General features: G+C 48.0%; 1 protein-coding gene across 1 annotated transcript; it reads right to left on the bottom strand.

Annotated features, from left to right (window-relative positions):
• Nucleotides 1–1751: 1751 nt before the first annotated feature.
• BARHL2 (BarH like homeobox 2) lies at nucleotides 1752–9190 on the bottom strand. Its single transcript, XM_036758304.1, has 3 exons — nucleotides 7750–9190; nucleotides 5422–5647; nucleotides 1752–2780 (listed from the first exon to the last, which is right to left on the bottom strand). The coding sequence occupies exons 1-3, from the start codon at nucleotides 8393–8395 to the stop codon at nucleotides 2468–2470; spliced, it is 1185 nt and encodes a 394-aa protein (XP_036614199.1). The 5' UTR covers nucleotides 8396–9190; the 3' UTR covers nucleotides 1752–2467.
• Between the last annotated feature and the right edge of the window lie 10282 nt (nucleotides 9191–19472).

Below are 19472 nucleotides of genomic sequence, written 5' to 3'. Positions count from 1 at the left end.
CTAGGCGAGGCCGATGTTTTTTGTTTTTTTGTCTTTTGTTTTGTTTTTTTTTTTTATGCCCGAGATGATGAGCAAAGAAAAATCAGCGAGCCATCCCCTAATTAGCCAAGGGCAAATCCACTAGTCCCGAGGCAATTTCCTCCCGGATTTCACCTCGCAGATCCTCAGGCCTCCCCACCGCAACCACCACCTCCGACTCCCCGCCGCTCCACCACCGCCAGTAAAATAAAACACCACCATCACTTGAGGGATCAAACCTCAGAGGAGTTTGACCAGGACGACTAGATGACTGTTTCGTAGCTAATTGTCTTATGTCTTTTTCACTCCGGGGAAGAGAAAGTGCTATAGACCCGGGACAGAGGGAGAGATTGGTGCGGAGGGAGGGGGGGTGGTTTCCAGAGTTGCTACAGAAGTGTAGAGAACTAGACTGGACTGGGGGATGGGGAGGCAGTGAAGGAGAAGGCATTGAACTCTCCCTTCTCCGAAGCTAGGACACTCCACTGTTCCAGCGGGGAGCCCAGATCGCCACTGAACTGGCCTAGATCGAGGAGAGCCCGGAGCATGGGCTGAACATCCCGGCTCTCACACTCAGCAAGCCACTCTCAAAAACTCCACACTGACTGCGCCTTAAGGAGGTTAGGAGGTTTAGCGCAAGCTTTCCACTGGATCTTGACGTCTGGTCTACCTGAGAGGCTGCGGTTGCCGAAGGCTGAAGCCGTCCAGGACTGAGAGGCAAAGAAAGTCCCCACACAGAAGCCTCATTTAGCTGGATCTCCCAGCTACGTTCAAGCTGGGGTTTTGCACACACGCACACACCAAACAACTCTTGGAACCCAGGGGTAAAGAGGACAGATGCATGGACAGATAGATGTGTGGACGTCCACTAAGGAGAACAAGGGATCAAAGCTCTAGCCAGGGTTTTGTTTTCGAGGCTTTTCCCCCATCCCCCCAGTTCGCTGGCTTCCTTCCCTAATCGCTCACACTGAGCCGCCTCCCGCTCGCAGTCTGTCCAACTCGCTACTTCGGAGCAGTCTGAGGCTGGGGGAACAGCTGCTAGGCCCGAGCAGGAGAGCATTCCAGCTTCCCGGCGCCACAGCCACCCAATCCAGAGAGCATTCAGTACCTTCCTGTGTTCCTTAGAGAGTCAGAGAAGAAAAGGAACTACGGGAGGCTGGGGGTTGAAAGAGGAACGTATACACAGACACACACACCAGCAGCCGCCACAATTCGCTGCAACCAGCATGCATCACAAGCACCCCAAACAGGATCATTTCCTCTGCAGACCTTGCCTTGGCAAGACAAGGAGGGAGAAAAGAAGTGTGAGCTATCCCCACCAAAGAAAAGTGAAATGAAGAGGTAGACAGAGGCCACCACCCTCCCACTGACTTTGTTCTCAAGCACGCTTCAAAAAACAAAAAACAAAACAACAAAAAAAACTTCCACTCCCACCCCCAAAACATAATAGGACACTTCAAATGACGGCTACGAAAAGGTCAAAGCTGGAAAAAGAACCTGTTTTTATAGAAATCAATCAAAAGTATTTACAGATTTTGTAATCACCTGAATTCTGAGGGGGGAGAAAGTACTGTTAACCAAGTTTCATTTTTTCTTTGTCAGTAATCTTGCTTTAGTAAAATTAGCTTCCTTGGATTTCAACACTTGTTAAAAAAAAGATAAACTTTATTTTTTTAAAATCTTCAATCACAAAAAATCTATATTTTTTCATCTAAGCATTTATTTTTTTTTTTTTTACGGAACCCAAAAGACATGGAAAGAAAGGGGGAAAATCATGTATTTACTAACGTATATAAGTGAATCTTTTTTGGACAACATATAATAAATATGATATATCATTGATCATTCAGTCTTTCCAATGTACATCTTTAATAGTTTGGAGCATGCCACTTTTCCAAAAGAAAAAAGGTCATGAGAAAACAGTGCAAAGTTCTCAGTTTACCCTCCTCTTTTCTCTAGGGGCAGGCGCCAAGTCCTCTGGAGTCCTCTGCCACGCGTCTCTCTGCCTGGGGGCCTCCGCCTCTCCGTCTTTCTGTCTCTAGGCCTTCGTGGTTCTCCAAACCACCCCTACCACACCCCCTTTTCCCAAGAACTTGAAGTTTTGCCTCTTCAGTCGCTATTTCCACTTAAAAGTTACACCCTGCGTAGGTTCAGGTTTGTTATAGTTTTCCCAAGAGTCCCACTGCTCTGAGGGGAAGCGTCTCCAGCTCTTCTTGGCTGGAATGGGGAGGGAGATGGGGAGAGGAGGTGGGGTGCAGCAGACGCCCTGGCCCTGCTCAACTTTTTACAACCCCCGCACCCACACCCACTTGTTAGCTTCCTCTTCTTCCTCTTCCTCCTCCTCTTTATGTCCGCTGCCAAGGGCAGGTAGTTGCCTGGCTCTGGGGAGGGCAGGAAAGGGCAAGGGAGGGGTCCGGGGGAGTTAGGCGGGCAGGGGCAGCAGTGTCTCTCTTCACCGAGGGTGCGGGGTCCCCGGGATAGGGTTGGACAAAGGGTTGAGAGCTGGCTGGCCCCCTGGCCCCAGGCCGTGGATCAGAACCCGGGGCACAAGGGGCCGCTGGAGCTGCGGGTGGGGAGCGGGAGGAGTCCGATACATGCTGCTGTACATGGCGGCGGCGGCCGCCGCGGCCGTGGTGCTGTCCATGCTGCCCAGAAGGCTGGGATGGTAGAAATAAGGGGACGGAAACATCCTCTGAAGGGCAGAGTAATTCCCGGCCTCCGCCAGCAACTCAAGGCCCACCGCGGTCTGCCTTTTCCATTTCGTCCTGCAAGAAACCAAACACGAGAAGCACATGCATGCGTCTGTGTGGACCTAGCCATCCCTGGAGCCCCTCTCCTCATCTTGCCCCACTTCTCCCTCCCCGGGGGTGAGAGGAAGATTTGGAGGAAAAGGACCACCCTTTCCCATGTCTTGTCTGTGTCTTCAAATACAACTCTGAGAAGCTAGCAGCGCTATCATTATTTATTCTCATCATTATTTGATAAATTCAAAACGAGATGTCACTAAAGTTTTTCCTTCTTTCCCTGTCCCCCCTGGTGCTAGCCTTGGTTACGGCTTTGGTTCATCTCTGAAACTTTGCAAAAGCCAACCTCCACAGTCCCACACCAACGTCTCGGATCACCTAAAATCAAGGATCCTTTCTGATACACCAGCACCCTTGCCCTAGGCAAACACTGTATACCCAAACTACTGCTCAGCGTTCTCTTCTACCCCCTCCCCTCTTCACATACGCCGGCCCAAGCCTCTGGACTCTTTCCCCAAGCAGGCCGACTGAAGTCATACCAACACCAGAACCGCCACCACCACACCCCACCCCAGCCCCCAGTTCCCTCACTCCAAGAGCCTGGCTGAGAGAGCAGAGGGGACAGCAAACAAAGAGACGCCAACACTCGAAACCCTCCCTCCTCATCCCTCAGCCCATCTCAACCCCCCCGCCCCAGGCTGCGCAGCCACATCTCATCATGCAGGACCCTGCAGCAGGCGAGGGATGGAGCGTGGGGAAGGCAACGAGGTTTCAAAAACGGGAATTCGTTTGAGGGGGGCTGTTCCCAAGGGCATAACACTTCTGGGCCATTCAGAAAAGCCCACCTCGACATATTTTCCCCCTCCGGAAGAAAATAACAATTAAAAACTGTGATCGGATTCTTTCCCTCCCTCCTCTTTCCGTCGCACCCCCATAAAAATTCCCCATGAGGAGAGGAGAGGAGAGGAGAGGAGAGGAGAGGAGAGGAGAGGAGAGGAGAGGAGAGGAGAGGAGAGGAGAGGAGAGGAGAGGAGAGGAGAGAAGAGAAGAGAAGAGAAGAGAAGAGAAGAGAAGAGAAGAGAAGAGAAGAGAAGAGAAGAGAAATGAAATCTTTTTTTTTTATTCAAATGCCTTGTCAATGCAGAGCTGGTAGACCCATACTTAGCAATTCCAGCCAAATTAATAAACATGGCGCCTGTTTAGATTGGCTCCAAATGACACTAATGTTTTCCGACAGAATTAGGGTGGCTGAAACCGTATGTAATGAGACAGAAAATTATGGCAAAGATAACAACTGGACACAGTTCCCCTGTCTCACTTTCTAGATGATTAGAATACAAACCAGAGACATAACTCACCAAGATCAAGGCAGAGATAGAGGTAAAGATAGAGACACAGCTGCAGATGCAGATGGAGTCAGGAGTAGAGACACAGACACACAGAGACAGAGAGGCAGAGAGATAGAGATATACACACAGACAGAGCCAATTCCCCCTTCCTTAAATCCACAGCCCACTCCCCAGTCTGTGCTTGAAGCCCTTTCTAAGGAGCAACATCACTGCAGAGTTAACTATAATAACACTGAGACTTTCTTTCCCCCATCCCTTTTCTGAGCACTCACACACAAGAGACATCATAATGATCACCAAGACCGGCTATTTCTAAGTCAATTAACATGTCTAGGGTTTGTGTGTCCTTGTGTAACTTGTCGCTGGGACACAGAGAGGGTAAACACTGCCTCTGGTCCCTTAGCCATTTGCCCAATTAAATAATTCTTCCTGCCCATGGGCTGAGAGAGTGAGGATGGGCCGATTACTTTGACTGGACCCTTCTCCTAGTGAGATGAGCGGCCTGACCCCCCAAAGCCTTTGGGATTCTGCTGTCCACCGATATAAATTCCCTCCTTTGCAATCTTCCTTCTTCCTGTATCTGGCAGAGGAAGTTTTATATGGGGGAGGGGGGGCAAGCAGTTGAAATGGGGAGCACAGAAATTGAGGGGGGCAGCTAAGAGAGAAAAAAAAGTGTAACACAACTCCGTATTCACAGATATGGAGATACACAGTGTATGTATATAATTATACAACGATAACTATGCCATAGGTACATACACTCGTGTCTGATCTATATACACTGTCACTTGTAAGGTTCACCATTTTTATTTCCTTATTTTGCCCAAGTCTATATTACAGGTTCTTCGACTGTTATGAAGAGAGTGGGGGGGGGATGCTCCTGAGTCTGTTTCTTTGTGTAAAAAAGTAAACTCTAATCAATAAAAACGATGTTTTTCCATTTTAAACATCTCAAACAAGATTCTTGACTGTCATAAGGGCGTTGAGCGGAGGTGCTTTGTACCAAAAGTAGGACGTTTCTCCCGTTTGCTCCTAAGCGGTCATTCAACAACACCCCCACACACACACTTTACTGCTGCTGAAAGGCTTTGCCTGGCGAAGGGAAGGGCTAGGGAAGGAAATGGGGTTGAGGAATTGGTCCCACCTGTCCCACAGCCCGAGAGGGGTGGCCTGTGAAGTTGAGAGATCCAGGTCAGAAGGAGATGACAGTTTTCTGAACGTCACAGGCTTTCTCGAGAGAAGCCTACTCCCATTCCCTTTTGCCTCCCCCCCCCCCCTTCTCCCTTGCTTCTCCTGGGCCTGGCCTCCCTTACCTCCGGTTCTGATACCAGGTCTTAACCTGGGTGTCTGTGAGGTTGAGAGCCGCGGCAAGGTCCATGCGATCCTGCACACTCAAGTACTTCTGTCGCTCGAAACTCCGCTCCAGCTGGTTAAGCTGGTGATCTGAGAAGGCCGTTCTCGCTTTTCGAGGTTTCTTGGCCCTGACTGGGGGACTCTCCCGGCTACTTGTAATCTCCCGGTCTCCTTCTTCCTTTGTTCCTACGAGGAAAAACCATTCATAGCCATAGTTAAGAGCTAAGAGGGAAAACCGAAGTCTTTTTCTTTCTCACACACAAACACACATAGCCCCATAGAACCCGTCGCAGACACATCTCAGGGGGCTGAGCATCAATGACCCCAATCCCTTGGGATCGGCTCAGGCTCCAGTTTTTCCACAGTGTAGAGAGAAGGAGAATTTTTCCACCTAAGGAGTGACTTTTTGGATGGGAGGGCCTACTCCTGAAAAAAGATTCCTACATTTTCGAAAATATATGTGGAAAACTATTATTCCATAGGGAGGGAATAGGTATATTTTCTATTTCTCTTCATGTAATAATCGATTAACGGTTTCTTTTTCTGAATTACAATTCCTTGCATTTTTTTTTTCATTGGATGAATAGATTTCGGGAAGAAAGGGGCCCTGGCCGTTTTGTCTCCGGGCGACTGGTGAAGTTTGGTTTTTTTTCCTCTTCCTTTTCAGGCACTTGAAATGTAGTAGTCGTAGTAACAACAACCACCACAATAATAATAGTAACAACCACCCTTAGGGACTGCTTTCATCAGATCTCGGAATGTTTCAGAAATAATATGTCAGCCGGACTCCAAGTCGAGCTCCCAATCGCTGAGCACGTCCAGGTGACAGCGCTAAGATTTCCGGATTCTATTTGTCAACTTTGTTGTTTTTTTTTTTTTTCTTTCCTGAAATGCTGGGAAATCGATATGTCAATCCATCTCTGTTTGTACCAGTTTTTGCAGCGCTCCTTGATCTTCCCTGCAGGAAGAACAATAATCTCTCTAATTGACCCACTGGGGAGGTTGGTGCACAAAAAATCGCCAGACCAGACTGTACATCTGTTTTGGGCACTATTATGCTAATGTTAAAATAGCAAAATGAATGTCTCACATCCCAGTCTCCCAGCTTGTCGCTGCTCTGCCTTTCTGAAGACGAGAAGGGATTTTTTAAAAATAATAATCAGAATACCAATAAGAAAAATATATTCTCTCTCGGAACAGTGGAAACTGTCTCCCCATGCAAACTCCATGGTCAGAGAGAAGTGATCATTTAAAGAAAAAGGGTTTTTTTTATTGATTTTCTTTTCACGAACACACAAAATCCATCCCTCGGTGAATGCAATGTTCTGCACGTTATGGTTGTGGTTATTGCTGTATTTGTATTTGTTGTTGAAATTGTAGTTGTTTAAATTTTAACGCCGACTCTCAGTTCCTTTTAAAGAATAAAAATATTTCTGTGATGCTTACTTGCAGTAGCAAAAGCAAAGAATTTGTGTGTTTGGGTTTAAAGAGACTCAAGAAGAGAACAATCTCTTAAAATAATACCATCTTTGTCATTTTAATCATAATCTCCCCCAAAAGTTGCCCCTTACAAATCAGGTTGAAAATTTCTCATATTAATTAAGTGCTGCTAAATCCCCATGATTGGTGTTTAGAAAACATGGAAGAAAATGAAAGGCATTTGCATTTAAAAAAATAAACACCAGGTTGCAAACACACTCCCAGACACAACACACGTAAGGTCTAATTTTCTCTGCCCCCCCATACATACAATCTCTCCCCCCAGCCCCCAAAGTCTCAACTACAAAATTTGAGCCGAACCCTTTCATCAACCGAAAGTGGTGTTGTTATTTTTAAGGGAGAGACAAAAAGAGATGGGGAGAAAGTCAAAAGGGACGAAGGAAGGAAGGAAGGAAGGAAGGAAGGAAGGAAGGAAGGAAGGAAGGAAGGAAGGAAGGAAGGAAGGAAGGAAGGAAGGAAGGAAGGGTTCAATATAATGAATAAAAAGAGAAAAGGGGACGGGGTGAAAGACATATTGTCGAGGTTGTAAACGCAGCGCTTGCATGGAACTTTAGACAGGCACCCAAAAGAACAACCCGGAAGGCGAGCTCAGGCCACCAACTCGTTGGGAAGTGGCACTTGGCGACTCCAGTGAAAAACAAAAAACCCTGCCGGAATCAAAACCACCCGCCAACGATTCTCAGAAAGCCAGGGGAGAAGAATGAAGAGGAAGAGCTAGAAGAGAAAAAGACACACGGGGAGAAGGAGCCAGAGAGCGTGCAGGAAGGCCCCGGAAGACTCGGACTCACCGTGGCATTTGACGTCGTTCTGGACATCATCGCGCTTGTCCAGTTTGGTTTTGCTGTCTTCTTGCTCGAGTTTTGGCCTGAAGCTCTCGTTGGCTGCGTTCCCCTCCTGTTTCGGGGTATGATGAGGAGACGAGACGCTGGTGCTGTACGGTGCACAAGCGGCCAGCGGTTTGCTGTCGCCCAGAATGTCTTTAATTAAAAAAGAAGACGTGGAAGTCCTGGGGGCCGAAGCGGCCGAGCCCAGCTGCGGGGGCTGCGGCTGCTGCTGGGGCTGAGATGGTGGCTGCGGCTGCGGCTGCTGCTGGGGTGAAGACTGCAAACTTTGTGGCGGCGGCGGCTGCTGCTGCTGTGGCGGAGGCGGCGGCGGCGGCCCGTGATGGAGATGGTGATGGTGCTGTATGCCGTCCTGGACCAGGTGGGGCTCCGAGTGCTCCAGGGTGACGGAGATGGGAGACGAAGGAGCAGTTCCTACTGTATCAATCTCCGAACAGGGGGACGGGGTGGCCTGGCTCCTAAAATCCGTGCTCCGGCCGTCGACGTGCTGGCGAAAATCTCCGTTCATCACACCCGGGCTGCCCGAGTTGGCGCTGGACAGAATCGTGTCTATTCCAAAACTAGACCCACTTGCCCCTTCCATGGCTGTCATTTCTACATGAGGCTCGTCTCCATCCACCGTACGACACTTGGAAAGGGGGCAACGACCGCCCCGGGTCAGAGCAATAAAGCGAGGACTTTAAAAATAATAACGATGGTCTAATAAAATGCACACTTCTCAGTGCTTTTTAAGGGAAAAAAAGTCTGGGAGGAAGGACAAAGAAGGGAAACTGGGGCCGTGGGTGGGGTGGGAGTGGGCGATCAGTGGAAGCTTTTGGACACAACTTTTTTTTAAGAGGGTAGGGGAAAAAAAGGGAGGGAAGGAAAGTTACAAAAAATGATTCAGAGGAAACGAAGACGCGATTTCAGCACTACTCGCGCACGTGGCGTTGGCTGTGTGGTTCAGTGTGAACCACGGCGGGTGTGTGGAAGAGAGAGGACCTAGCTGCCGCCGCCGCCGCCGCCGCCGTCGCCGCTGCCCGGGGCTGCTGCAGGGCACTGGGTGTAGGCGGCGGCGGAGGCGGCGGAGGCGGGCAGCGCGAGGTGGGGCTGCGGCAGCGGCGGGAAGGGGCAGCCAGCTGAGCTCCACGGCTGCAGGGAGGCGCGAGGTGGCCCGGGTTCGGGGCTCCGCCGCTCTGGTGCCGAGTTATTGAACTTTCTGGGAAAGTTGTGGTTCAGCAGCTGCAGCAGGAGGAGGAGGAAGAGGAGGAAGAGGAGGAGGAGGAGGAAGAGGAGGAGGAGGAGGAAGCGCAGCGCGGGGCGGACTCTGGCCACTGCCTGGCTCCTTCCCTTGTAATCCGGCTCCTCTTGGGCTCCAATGACTCCCTCCCGTGACGTCACGGCCATTGCCGCCGCTTTCCCCCCTCCGTGTTTTATTCTCACCCCCTTTATTGCGACATCGCGGCCGTCCCGCGGCCCCCATTGGTGGCTTCAGCAGAAGAGACAGACGCCAACGTGCCAGGAGCCAATGGCAGCGCGGCTAGCGGACCTTGTCAGTTCCGAAGATACAGTCCCGGTTGCTCTTTTTAGAATCCCCAGGACCCTTCTTTCCTGCAACCCTAGAATCAAACACCTATTCTAACAGTAATCCCTATAATAACAATAACGTGGGCAGGAAAGAACTAAAAGAGAGGAAGGAAGGAAGGAAGGAAGGAAGGAAGGAAGGAAGGAAGGAAGGAAGGAAGGAAGGAAGGAAGGAAGGAAGGAAGGAAGGAAGGAAGGAAAAGAGAGAGAGAGAGAGAGAGAGAGAGAGAGAAGCTAGTGACAATTTGTTGTGGTTTTTTTTTTCAGGTAAAGGTAGCAGGAAAAGGGAAGGGGACCTAATTGCATTTAAATCCTTCCAAAGTGTATGAAAACGGCTTCTTAAAGTCTGCCTCTGCCACAGTCATAAAGGAACTGAGAGAAGAGGAAGGGGGAAGAGTCGAAGTAAACAAATTAAGAAATATGTAACTTCAGAGCTCCGGCCCTTTGTGCCGTCTACCGCTGGGCGAGCCAGCGTAGTTCTGGGATCTGGTTAAGGCTCTAACGAGCCATGTACCCCGCCAAGCCAAGGGGGACTGATGAGTGTTTTGCAGTGGTATCGAAAAGAGAGAGGGTCGAGCTTCTAAAGATGCCTCCCCAGGAAAAGGAGAAGTGAAAAGGCACGGAATAGATCCGGTCAGGAACCTAGGAGCCCAAGCCAGAAAGTCTGTCTGAATTGATCTCAGGTCAAAGCAATTGCCAGTAGAATTGGATTCTCACAGCTTCTCCCAAGTGGGGACTAACTAACAGCGGGGCGAGCGGCTCAGGATCAGTTAGGGGCATGGTGTAGGTAGGGCTTCAGGTCCCTCTTCTTCCTGGAGCTCTTCCGAAATTCGGGAGTCCCTTCTTTACCTGTCTCCATCAGCAGCCCACCCCCACCTCCAATTCCCATCTCTCTCTCTCTCTCTCTCTCTCTCTCTCTCTCTCTCTCTCTCTCTCTCTCTCTCTCTCTCTTTCTGGCTTCTCTGGTGTTGGCCGCTCGGTCGCGATCGGAATAGTTACTGTTGATCCGCCTGGGACTCGGAAAATTATTCTACTGGTTCTTTGGAGGGTATCAACTTGTATTAATTTTTCTAGGACGACTCCAACCTGTCTCTTGTTGAATGTCAGAGTAATGGGAAGTGCCACTGACAAGACGGCGTATTACTCCTGATTAAGTACCGTGTCAACCTAATTAGCAGAGTAATTATAAGGTGCTAATGAATGATTCAAAGTTCTTTGAGTTACATTTTACTCCGAATTACCATTTTAAGGACCCTATGAGTCTAAGGTAAACCGTGTTTCTGGAATCGCTTCCGCGGAGAGGTGCAAAATATATGTCTCCACTAATAAAATGACAATTAAAGTGTTTGAAGGGACGGGTTAAAACTCGGGGACTGATTGTTGAGGGAGGTAGTTCCCAGAGGGTGGGTTTGAGGATGGCGAATAGCTGACCTGGGTACCTGTATGTTTTAAGATCGATCAACTCAAAAATGAAATGGGCCGGAGAGACACTACGTCTGTTCTGTATCCGCCCATAATCCAGTCGGTGGGGAGCGAGGGAAGCACCCTCCCGTCTTCTCCAAGAAAAGTACTGTAATTGACAATTGACACACTGGAATACAGTGCTGCCTGGAGATTATGCAACGAGTTTATTTTCATCATCATTACTGTCCGGGTTCTCTCTGGAGAAAGGGGATACGGGAAGGGGAGGTAAGAGGCTGTAAAAACCGAGTAAACTAATTATCAGATATTTAGGGGTTTCTAATGGGAGGAGAATTTGGAGACAGAGATGCATGTTCATCAACAGTGATAAGGGAAAGATGTTTTCAAGGCTAAAAAGTCGGGTTGGATCGAAGGAAGGGTCTAGTCAGTCACGCATTGAAGGGTAGCAAAGGAGATTTTGACATCAGGTCCAGAAAAATCCTTTTCTGGGAGGCAGGTGTTTAAGGAGATCGGAGTCTTTGAAGTGGTGACAGAAAAGAGGAAAATCCATCTCACAGTTCACCCCCTCTGTCTCTAAATACGGCCCTCTGCTTCCTTCAGCCCCACATCAGAAATCTAGGGTTTGATATCACTCTCCCTTAAGGCGCCCTGGAAGGAAAGGTGAGGAAAGGAAAGGTATTTTCCCCCTGTAGTCTCATTATTCCATCCGGAAATTCATGCTGAGTCTTCAGGCGGTAGAAGGGAGTAACCAGAGACTTTCTAGGTAGGGTTCCCGAAGACTCATTTTACTTCTTCATCCATCCCCTTAAACTGAAGAAAATCTGTCACCAGGAGGGGAATAGTGAGTTTGCACAAGGTCATTGGTGGAATCTTAACCTTTTCTTTTTTTTTTTCCTTCAAAGTGTCGATTCGGACTCTTCTTCTGATATCATCCTTCAGCATTCCGATGAGGTATTTTTACCCAGAGCACATCCAAGCTCCAAATAGAGGCAGACCCCTTTCGTAGTAAGTTGGGGGTTGGGGGAAGCAGAAGAATCCCATAAATTAAAAATCGGAGACTGATGGCACAGCACAAATCAATTATTCTCTATCCTTTATAAATAATTCATTTAAACTTGTTTTTGTTTTGTTCAGACGCCTGAAATGACTGAGCAGAGAACACCGCCCATGGCACAGCTTGTGTTGTGTGGTTAGAAAGGTTTTGACTTGTAATATTTCACAACATTGGCAGAGGAAACGGAAATTTGATCCCACGGATAAGGAAGTCTAGAAAGAAAAGGAGGGAGATGGCGGGGAGAGGAAGGATTGGTGGTAGAAGGGGAGGTGTCTTTTATGAAGGCTTTTAGTTCAATCCCAATCTGGCAGCTTCACCTAGTAAAAGGTATAAGGGCCTTAGTCTTCAGTAGGACAATATTTTCTTAGGGAAAAGATTAAGAAAATAGAGCAAGCCTTTTAAAGACTGTAAGAAATCCACCTTTTCCTGAGCAGCCATAATGAAAGGGAAGCACCACCCTGATATCTGTACTTATCTTTTTGGCCATCACAGGGCGATTTGACCAGTTTGAAGGGAGGTGGACAAAGAAGAAAAGAGGATCAGAGAATTAAATCATGAGGTAAAGTGGATAATAAAGAAAAATTCAGAAAGTTTCCTCACTTTGGACTAACTTCTTTCAGTCTGGCACTGCTCTTACTTTATCAAAGTGTTGTCTTTCATACATTCTATGGTTTCCAATACAGCACAGATGTATACTTATCTTCTGATTTCTTTAAAAAAATCCGAATTTAAAAAGAGAAAAGATCAAAAGCTACCCAGATTTACACACTGTAGGCAGACTGGGGCAAATGGAGGCGATTTTCTCACTTTAATGCCTGCAAATTGTATCTCCTTCTTCCCGACAATTTGTTACAAATGCGTCTTCTCTTAGACTTTTCGGGAAGTTTTGCATTCAGGGTACAGATAAATTATTTCAAGAATTGGGTTAAGAAACAGGGACTTCTTTACCCCCCCCCCCCTTTGGAGAGCTCTGAAGTTCTCGGAATCCGAAATGCCTTCGAATCTATTCACGCCTCCATCTCCTTACATCAGAGGACAACCCTGACGCTCCCACCCTCTGCACCACTCTTTGTTTCTTTAATGTACCTCTGATTTTAACAAATACACTAGGTAACCTCCTCCATCTACAGCTGGGTTTTGGCATTTTGCTCATAATCTTGAGCATCGTGCTTTTAAACGTGAACTGAACTGTGAAAGGTGCCCATCTGTCTCTATGATGGGAATTGGAACTGGTGTTTATCCCTATACATATTTAATTCGAAGGTTTATAAGTGTGCAGTTGTTGACAAAGCATTGAGTGTGAATCGGGTGCAACGTCTCCTGTCTCCGCTGGGCGGCGGCAGGGGTCACAGACTGGAGGCCACGCTATTGTCTGGGTTTTGTTTTTTTTTTTTTTTTAAACAGTAAATGGCAAGGTGTACCAGTAATTTTTTGGCTTCCTAGCCTTCTCCTGTATGTTGATGGTAGGGATGATATGGTGAGGGTGACGATGAGGTGAATGTTTAATGTCTCAACCACCGGGGAAATTGCAGCGAAGTTTTAATTGTTCTAATCAGTAAACATATTCCACATTACCAAAGAAAGTGGCATCCTCCTGAAGGGGGAGAAGGAACAATTCATTAAAGAAACAGGAAGATAAAAAAAACACACAGAAGGAGAAACAAGGAGAGGGAGAGAGGGAGGGAGAAGGAGAGGGAGAGACAGGGGGACAGAGAGAGAGAGAAAGAGAGGGAGAGAGAGTGAGATTGAGAAAGAGTGAGAGGGAGAAAGAGAGAGAGACAGAGAGAGAGTGAGAGAGAGGGAGAACGCTCATAGACTTCATCTTCAGGGAACACAGACAGAAACAGTTGTCTTTCTTCTGCTGTCTTTCCCACTGTTTATTTCTAGCAGGTCCTAATTATGTTCCTGGGAATTGAGGATGTGGGAATATATAGTGGTGACATAATAATCTTTGGAAAGGTTTTAAACGCTTCCATCCAAAAGTGAAGCGTCCAAGGCTTTCAGCCCACCTCCTGAAGTGTGTTTGGCTGTTTGCTTGCATGTTTGTCTGGCCTCCGAATGTAGTCATCTCTAACTCCATGAGTCGCACACACGCCACTCCTAGAAGCTTAGTTCTGGCAGTTGCATTTGTGTGAATTAAGCTGTAGTTAAGGCAGAAATCGGAGTATAAAGAATCTAGAGAAAAGAGTCCAAAATTACAAACGGCCAAGCTCCACCCCTGCCCGCGGGCTTCTCCTAAGAGCTTCTGGGGGTGTAGGGAGAGGGGAAGAGGAATACCCACTCCTGGGCTAACCAAAGACGATTATTATTTAGCCTGCCCCAGGCAAAGACTTGGGTGGGTAACTGGAAGAGGAGAAGGGGGAGGGGAAGATGCCTTAAGAGGGAGCGAAAGCCAACCACTTCTCCCCACACGCGCTTATCCCCGGCCTTTGGGATTAGGTCTAGCCTCTGGTGAATTTACAGCCACCTGGGTCCCACGCCCCAGGGTCTTTCTCCCCAGCTTCTACTGAAGAGCCGAGATTTCTCAGCCAGTATTAGGAATCAGAGGTTTATAAGAATACCTCAAAGGATGGGCTGTCCTAACTTTGCCCCTTATAATGCTCTCTACACCACCTTCTTCAATATCCCAGTGTCCAGTCTCTCTGACCTTGACAGGACACCCACTGGACCAGCGATCACAATCTTGCTGATCCCTTCAGGTCTCCAAACACTCAATCTCTCATCCCCTGGGAGTATACCCAGAATTCCGCTTCCCTGGAACCGGGAGGGTAGATAATCTAGAAAACCCTTTGCTGGGGAGTGGGAAGGGAAATAGGAAAAGAGGTGGGGAATAGGGACAAAGAGGGCAACGATGTTGGGTTAGCCGTCTCCCAGACAGCTTGTCCCACAGACAAGTTCCTGCCAGAGACACAAAAGACCCTAAGCAGCGGTTAGGGAAGGCCGGTTGTCAGTACTTTCCACCTCCCCGCCTCTAGGAATGAATCGATTCAATTGGTCTATAACCTATTGGGGTTGGTAGAGAAGGGAGGGAAGAGAAACACAGGCCTCAAAGCGATGAAGGAAGGTGCCAATCAGGGAAGGGGAAATTCATTTGCCATGTTAATTAACAGGCGGCTAATTAAACCGGCACTTTGAGCTCTAATCAATCGCCTTATTAAGTTAGAGCCCTCACTGGAACAAATTGAAAGCTACCAGTCCCGAGTTCCTGCTTTGGGAGCCAAGCTTAGCATAGTCCCCAGTGAGAGGAGGTTGGCATCCGGTTTATTGCCTGGCACTGGGATTTGGGTTCCTCTGCCTCCTTCAACCACTAAGTGGGCATTGCAGAGAAATAAGTCCTTAGCTACCTATTGGCCTATTCAGAAGCTCCCTGGCCTAAAAGATGTTTCTTGGCAACCAGTGTGACACCTAGACCATGAGGCTCAGCCTGAAGTTAGGGGGTGGGAATGGGAAAGTGAGGACAGAGAGAAGTTGAGGCACATTTAGAAACTGACAATTTCTTCATCTGGGGATGTTAAACTACAGCTTTACTGAAACTACCGTGAAGCCAATTCCCTTGACCCACATTAAAAGACAAACACAGACAGAAGGGCCCCAGGATCATGTGATGGTTGGGAGGAACCTGAAAACTAAAGATGGAGATTCAGCTTATTGCTGGAGTGTGAGAATTTATATGTGGGCTAAGACCAGGCTTCAAGTTCTGGCCCAAACACTTACTAATTCAACTCTGTGATCTTGAGCAAGCACTTTAATCCCTCAATTTCTCCTTTCCTCATCGAGAAAATGGTTATGATAATGGTTGCATGTCCTGGGGAAAGCTTACCTGAGCATTAGTTATTGTCTACTGGACTTCTGAGCTTTGGGCATATATAGATATAGATATAGATACATATATGTGTGTGTGTGTATACATACACACACACACACACACACACACACACACATATATATATATACATATATATATATATATATATATATATATATATACTCCCTCCCTTCTAATCCACTGGAAGACTGTATCCCCCAATTTCAAGGAAAAAGAGGGGTAGCTGGATACCATTCATCTGACTTGTGGCCTATGAAAGTGACCAGGGAGCCAAGTCGAAACAACGGTGGACTTATTCATCTTTCTTTCTTCATTTTTATTCATCTTTTGCTAATTTCACAATTTTACTTTCATTGTAGTCATTCAGCCTCTGGCCCCCCAGGATCTCTTTATCTCTTCCCTGCTATAAGCCTGGCGACTAAGACATTCCTCTTTAGAATAGTCACACAAGGCCCTTTACCATACAGCCCAATTAGCCAAGGAGTGATGGAAGCTGCCCCTCTTAGAAACCAGGGGCTCCAGCTCACTACACAGAAAAATGGCAGGTGGGAAGTGACCAAAGGCTGGCCTGTGCCTAGACTGCCTCTGGTTGACAAGTAGTTGAATGTGTACCCTGAGTGTTCACTCTCAAATGAATTGTCCTTCTACACACTGGGCTTACCCACATAATGGACCTTCCCTCCCTTCAGAGCTCTAAGAAAACTAAGATTTCTTGCTTCTATTTTTAGAAGCATTTTGATTTTCCTAATTGTTAAAAGTCAGCGTTCCAGCACGTTCCTAAGGGAGAAACATTTGGCAATGAGAGGGGACTGTGAATTTAAATGCTAATTAAACTGGTCCTTTTGCAACTTCAGCTGCCTGCCTACCTGCCTTACACGCTTGGCTCTGGTGTTACACACAGTGTGTGTGCGCGCTCACATGTGCAATGTGATAGGCATTGTATATAGTCAATGGTGAATAATAGAATAAGCCCAAAAGAATACTATAGGTCTTGCCTTTGAGAAAGAGGAGATTATGGAGTGGCCAAGGGAAGCTGGCATACCTCAGAATTGGATGTTATGTGTCTGTGAGTAACGTAAAGTGCCCTTCCTTATGTGCCTGCCCTACCAATTTACATGCATGTAATCACATGACAAATGGACTTGTATTTAATTCTGTCTCTGCCTGCCTTCTTCTATGTATGACTGTAGATTTGTGGTTCTCTGTGTATGTGCCTTCCTATGCCTGTTTTGGAGAGTCTATGTCTGCCTGTGCCAATATCATCACACTATAAACAAAGACAGCAAAGCTGTTCCCACCTGAAAAGTTCAAAAGCAAAAAAAAAAATATTTTCCTCATATCATCATTATTTATTATAATAATATTTACTTGTTCAGAGGAACTAATTAGCCCACATTAAAACATTTGTGTCTCCCAAATGGTGTATAATGTGCCTGCATTAACATTTGTCTCTGGGAAAAGTTGTCTGCCGCCTGAGCGTAGGGGAGGCAAGAGATAAGCAGGTGAGAGGCAGTCCCCTGAACAAGCCGTTATTTCCCTCCCCCTTTCGCTGCTCCTTTTCTTCTACTTCTCGGTCTAATGCAGGCCTTTGGACGAGATCGATGGGACCCTCTGCTGAGAATCTGGGCTCCTCCAGCCTTCCTCCAAACCCCGCAGCTTTCTCCGGCTGCGCAAGTCTGCAGCTCCCTCGAAGCTTTCAACTTAGTAGATTGATGAGTGTGTATGTGTGTGCGTGTGTGTTGTGTGCATAAGTGTACGTTTAAGCGGTTTGGTTTTCTGAAGGTCGCTTCAAGTTGTGAGGGCATCTTGAAATACAGTTATATAGGAGGTCATCTGGTCAAATCTAGTCTCACAACTTAACACTCATGCCCCTTCCCAATGGATGGAAGGTAGTGTAAATCATTGCTGTATAATGTCATGACTGTCTTATGTACATAGATTAGCAGTGTGGGACATTATGGAAAGCCTCTGTGAGCAATCTAGAGCCTGAGTCGTGGACAAAGCCCTGAATCCAGCTATTTCTCTGCTAGAGTCTGGCTATCGGGCTATCGGGTACTCTACAGGCCCTTTCTCTACACCCCCGACGCTGAGATCATACACAGCTGAGACCAGAGTGAATCTGTGGAATATTTGTCCCACGCATACGTGCGGTGTGTGTGTGTGTGTGTGTGTGTGTGTATGTCTGTGTGTGTGTGTGTGTGTGTGCGTGTGTCTGTGTCTGTGTGTTGCAGTGGGGAAAGAGGGAGCAAAAGAGGGAGGGAAGAGGAGTTGGGAAGGAGGGGGCCCGACCCAGCAGAGCTCAGCATCGTACTGCGGAATCTAACAATCTGAACATCCCTTTATTAAAAGCTGCTGCGTGACATTTACATGGAGCCAACAGACTCTGCCTCTAATCCAGAGGAAAATATACGGTAACGCAGAGTCACTGCTGAGGGCTGGGGACGCTTCTGCCGAGCGGACAGAGCCGGAATAAAAACGACCAAGGAGCCTGGGCCGGCTCGAGATTGAGGAAGTGGTACCGAGGCCAGGGTCTAGGGCACCGGTAGGGGCAAGCTCAAGCCTTTCTTCAGAGAGACGGAGATCCTGGCCTCCTCGGACCAGCAGCGGGTTACACTGGGGCGCCCCAGGTGTAGGAGAGTCAGACAGAGTTAAAAAGCAGTTGTAGTAATTGTGGCTTTGCCATTACCTCGCTCTATACACCGCCCCCACCCCACCCCGCGCCCCGGGTCACACTACCTTCCTTCCCACCCCCAGCCCTGGGTGGCGGTCCTGGACCAGTTCCTGGGTGCACTGTGGAAATCAGGATTCCCTGGACCTCGAGGAAAGAACAACGGACTACAAAGTTAACTTTCTGCCTCCGTCTCCGCCTCCCCCAAAACAATCCAAGCATTTAGCGCGACTGTTTTCCTTTTGTCAGATTTCCTCCAGCGCCCTCCCCCACGCCACCCCCACCGAACCTCCTCGCTCTCCACATGCAGTCTGAGTACATGATCAGAAATGCTCAGAGAGCAGGAAGCACATTGATTTCAGCTTGTTCTGTCCACAGACAGGCCCTGACAAGGTTGTTAGAACAGTCGGAGAGGTCTATACAATCACTTAATTACCGAAGCTGTCAGTCAGGCGGGACGCCGCCGCCCGCGTCCGGGGCTGCGACGAGAATTCCACCACTGGGCTTCTCCACCGTGATTGATCGGTGCTGATGGCATCGCAAAATAATTACAGTGAATTTTCTGATGTGTGATTTTAGACCCAGTTCATGCTTCAGATAGGTAATCGGCAGGATGAGAAGGGTCAGTGCCATTTCGGATTACCTGAAGTCCAATCGAAAGGGTACAATCGAGAGAGAGGGGAAGGCTGGGAGGAAGGGAGGGGGTAGGAAAGTGGAGGGAGGGAGGTGGGGGAGGATAGAGTGAGGAGAGAAAGAAAGAGAGGGAGGAAGAGAAGAGGGGGGGGGGGCGATTAAGGATTGCTGAAGGGGACCGCAAGCAATTCGTCAAACTGTGCCAGTGATTTCCTTCGGAGCCAACATATGGCAGATTGATTTTGTCCAACGTCGGTTTAGCCACATTTAAAATGATCCAGCGGTTATTACAGCGATTGGCTTAGGAGCTGACAGGCAGTTGTAGGCGAAGGGAGTATAGCGCCTGTTTACCGCAGACGTGTTCTTAACTGCTGTCAAATACAGTTAAGTAAATATCATTAGGAAGGAGCTCTGTTTAAGAGAAATGCCAATCCAATAAATATGCTTTTGATTTCTCTCCCTCTCCATCTCTGCCTTCCCCCCCTCCCTTCCTTCCCCTCCCT

Source organism: Trichosurus vulpecula, chromosome 4, assembly GCF_011100635.1.
Source record: "Trichosurus vulpecula isolate mTriVul1 chromosome 4, mTriVul1.pri, whole genome shotgun sequence".
NCBI classification, from domain to species: Eukaryota; Metazoa; Chordata; class Mammalia; order Diprotodontia; family Phalangeridae; genus Trichosurus; species Trichosurus vulpecula.
This window is presented reverse-complemented; position numbering and strand designations above follow the sequence as displayed.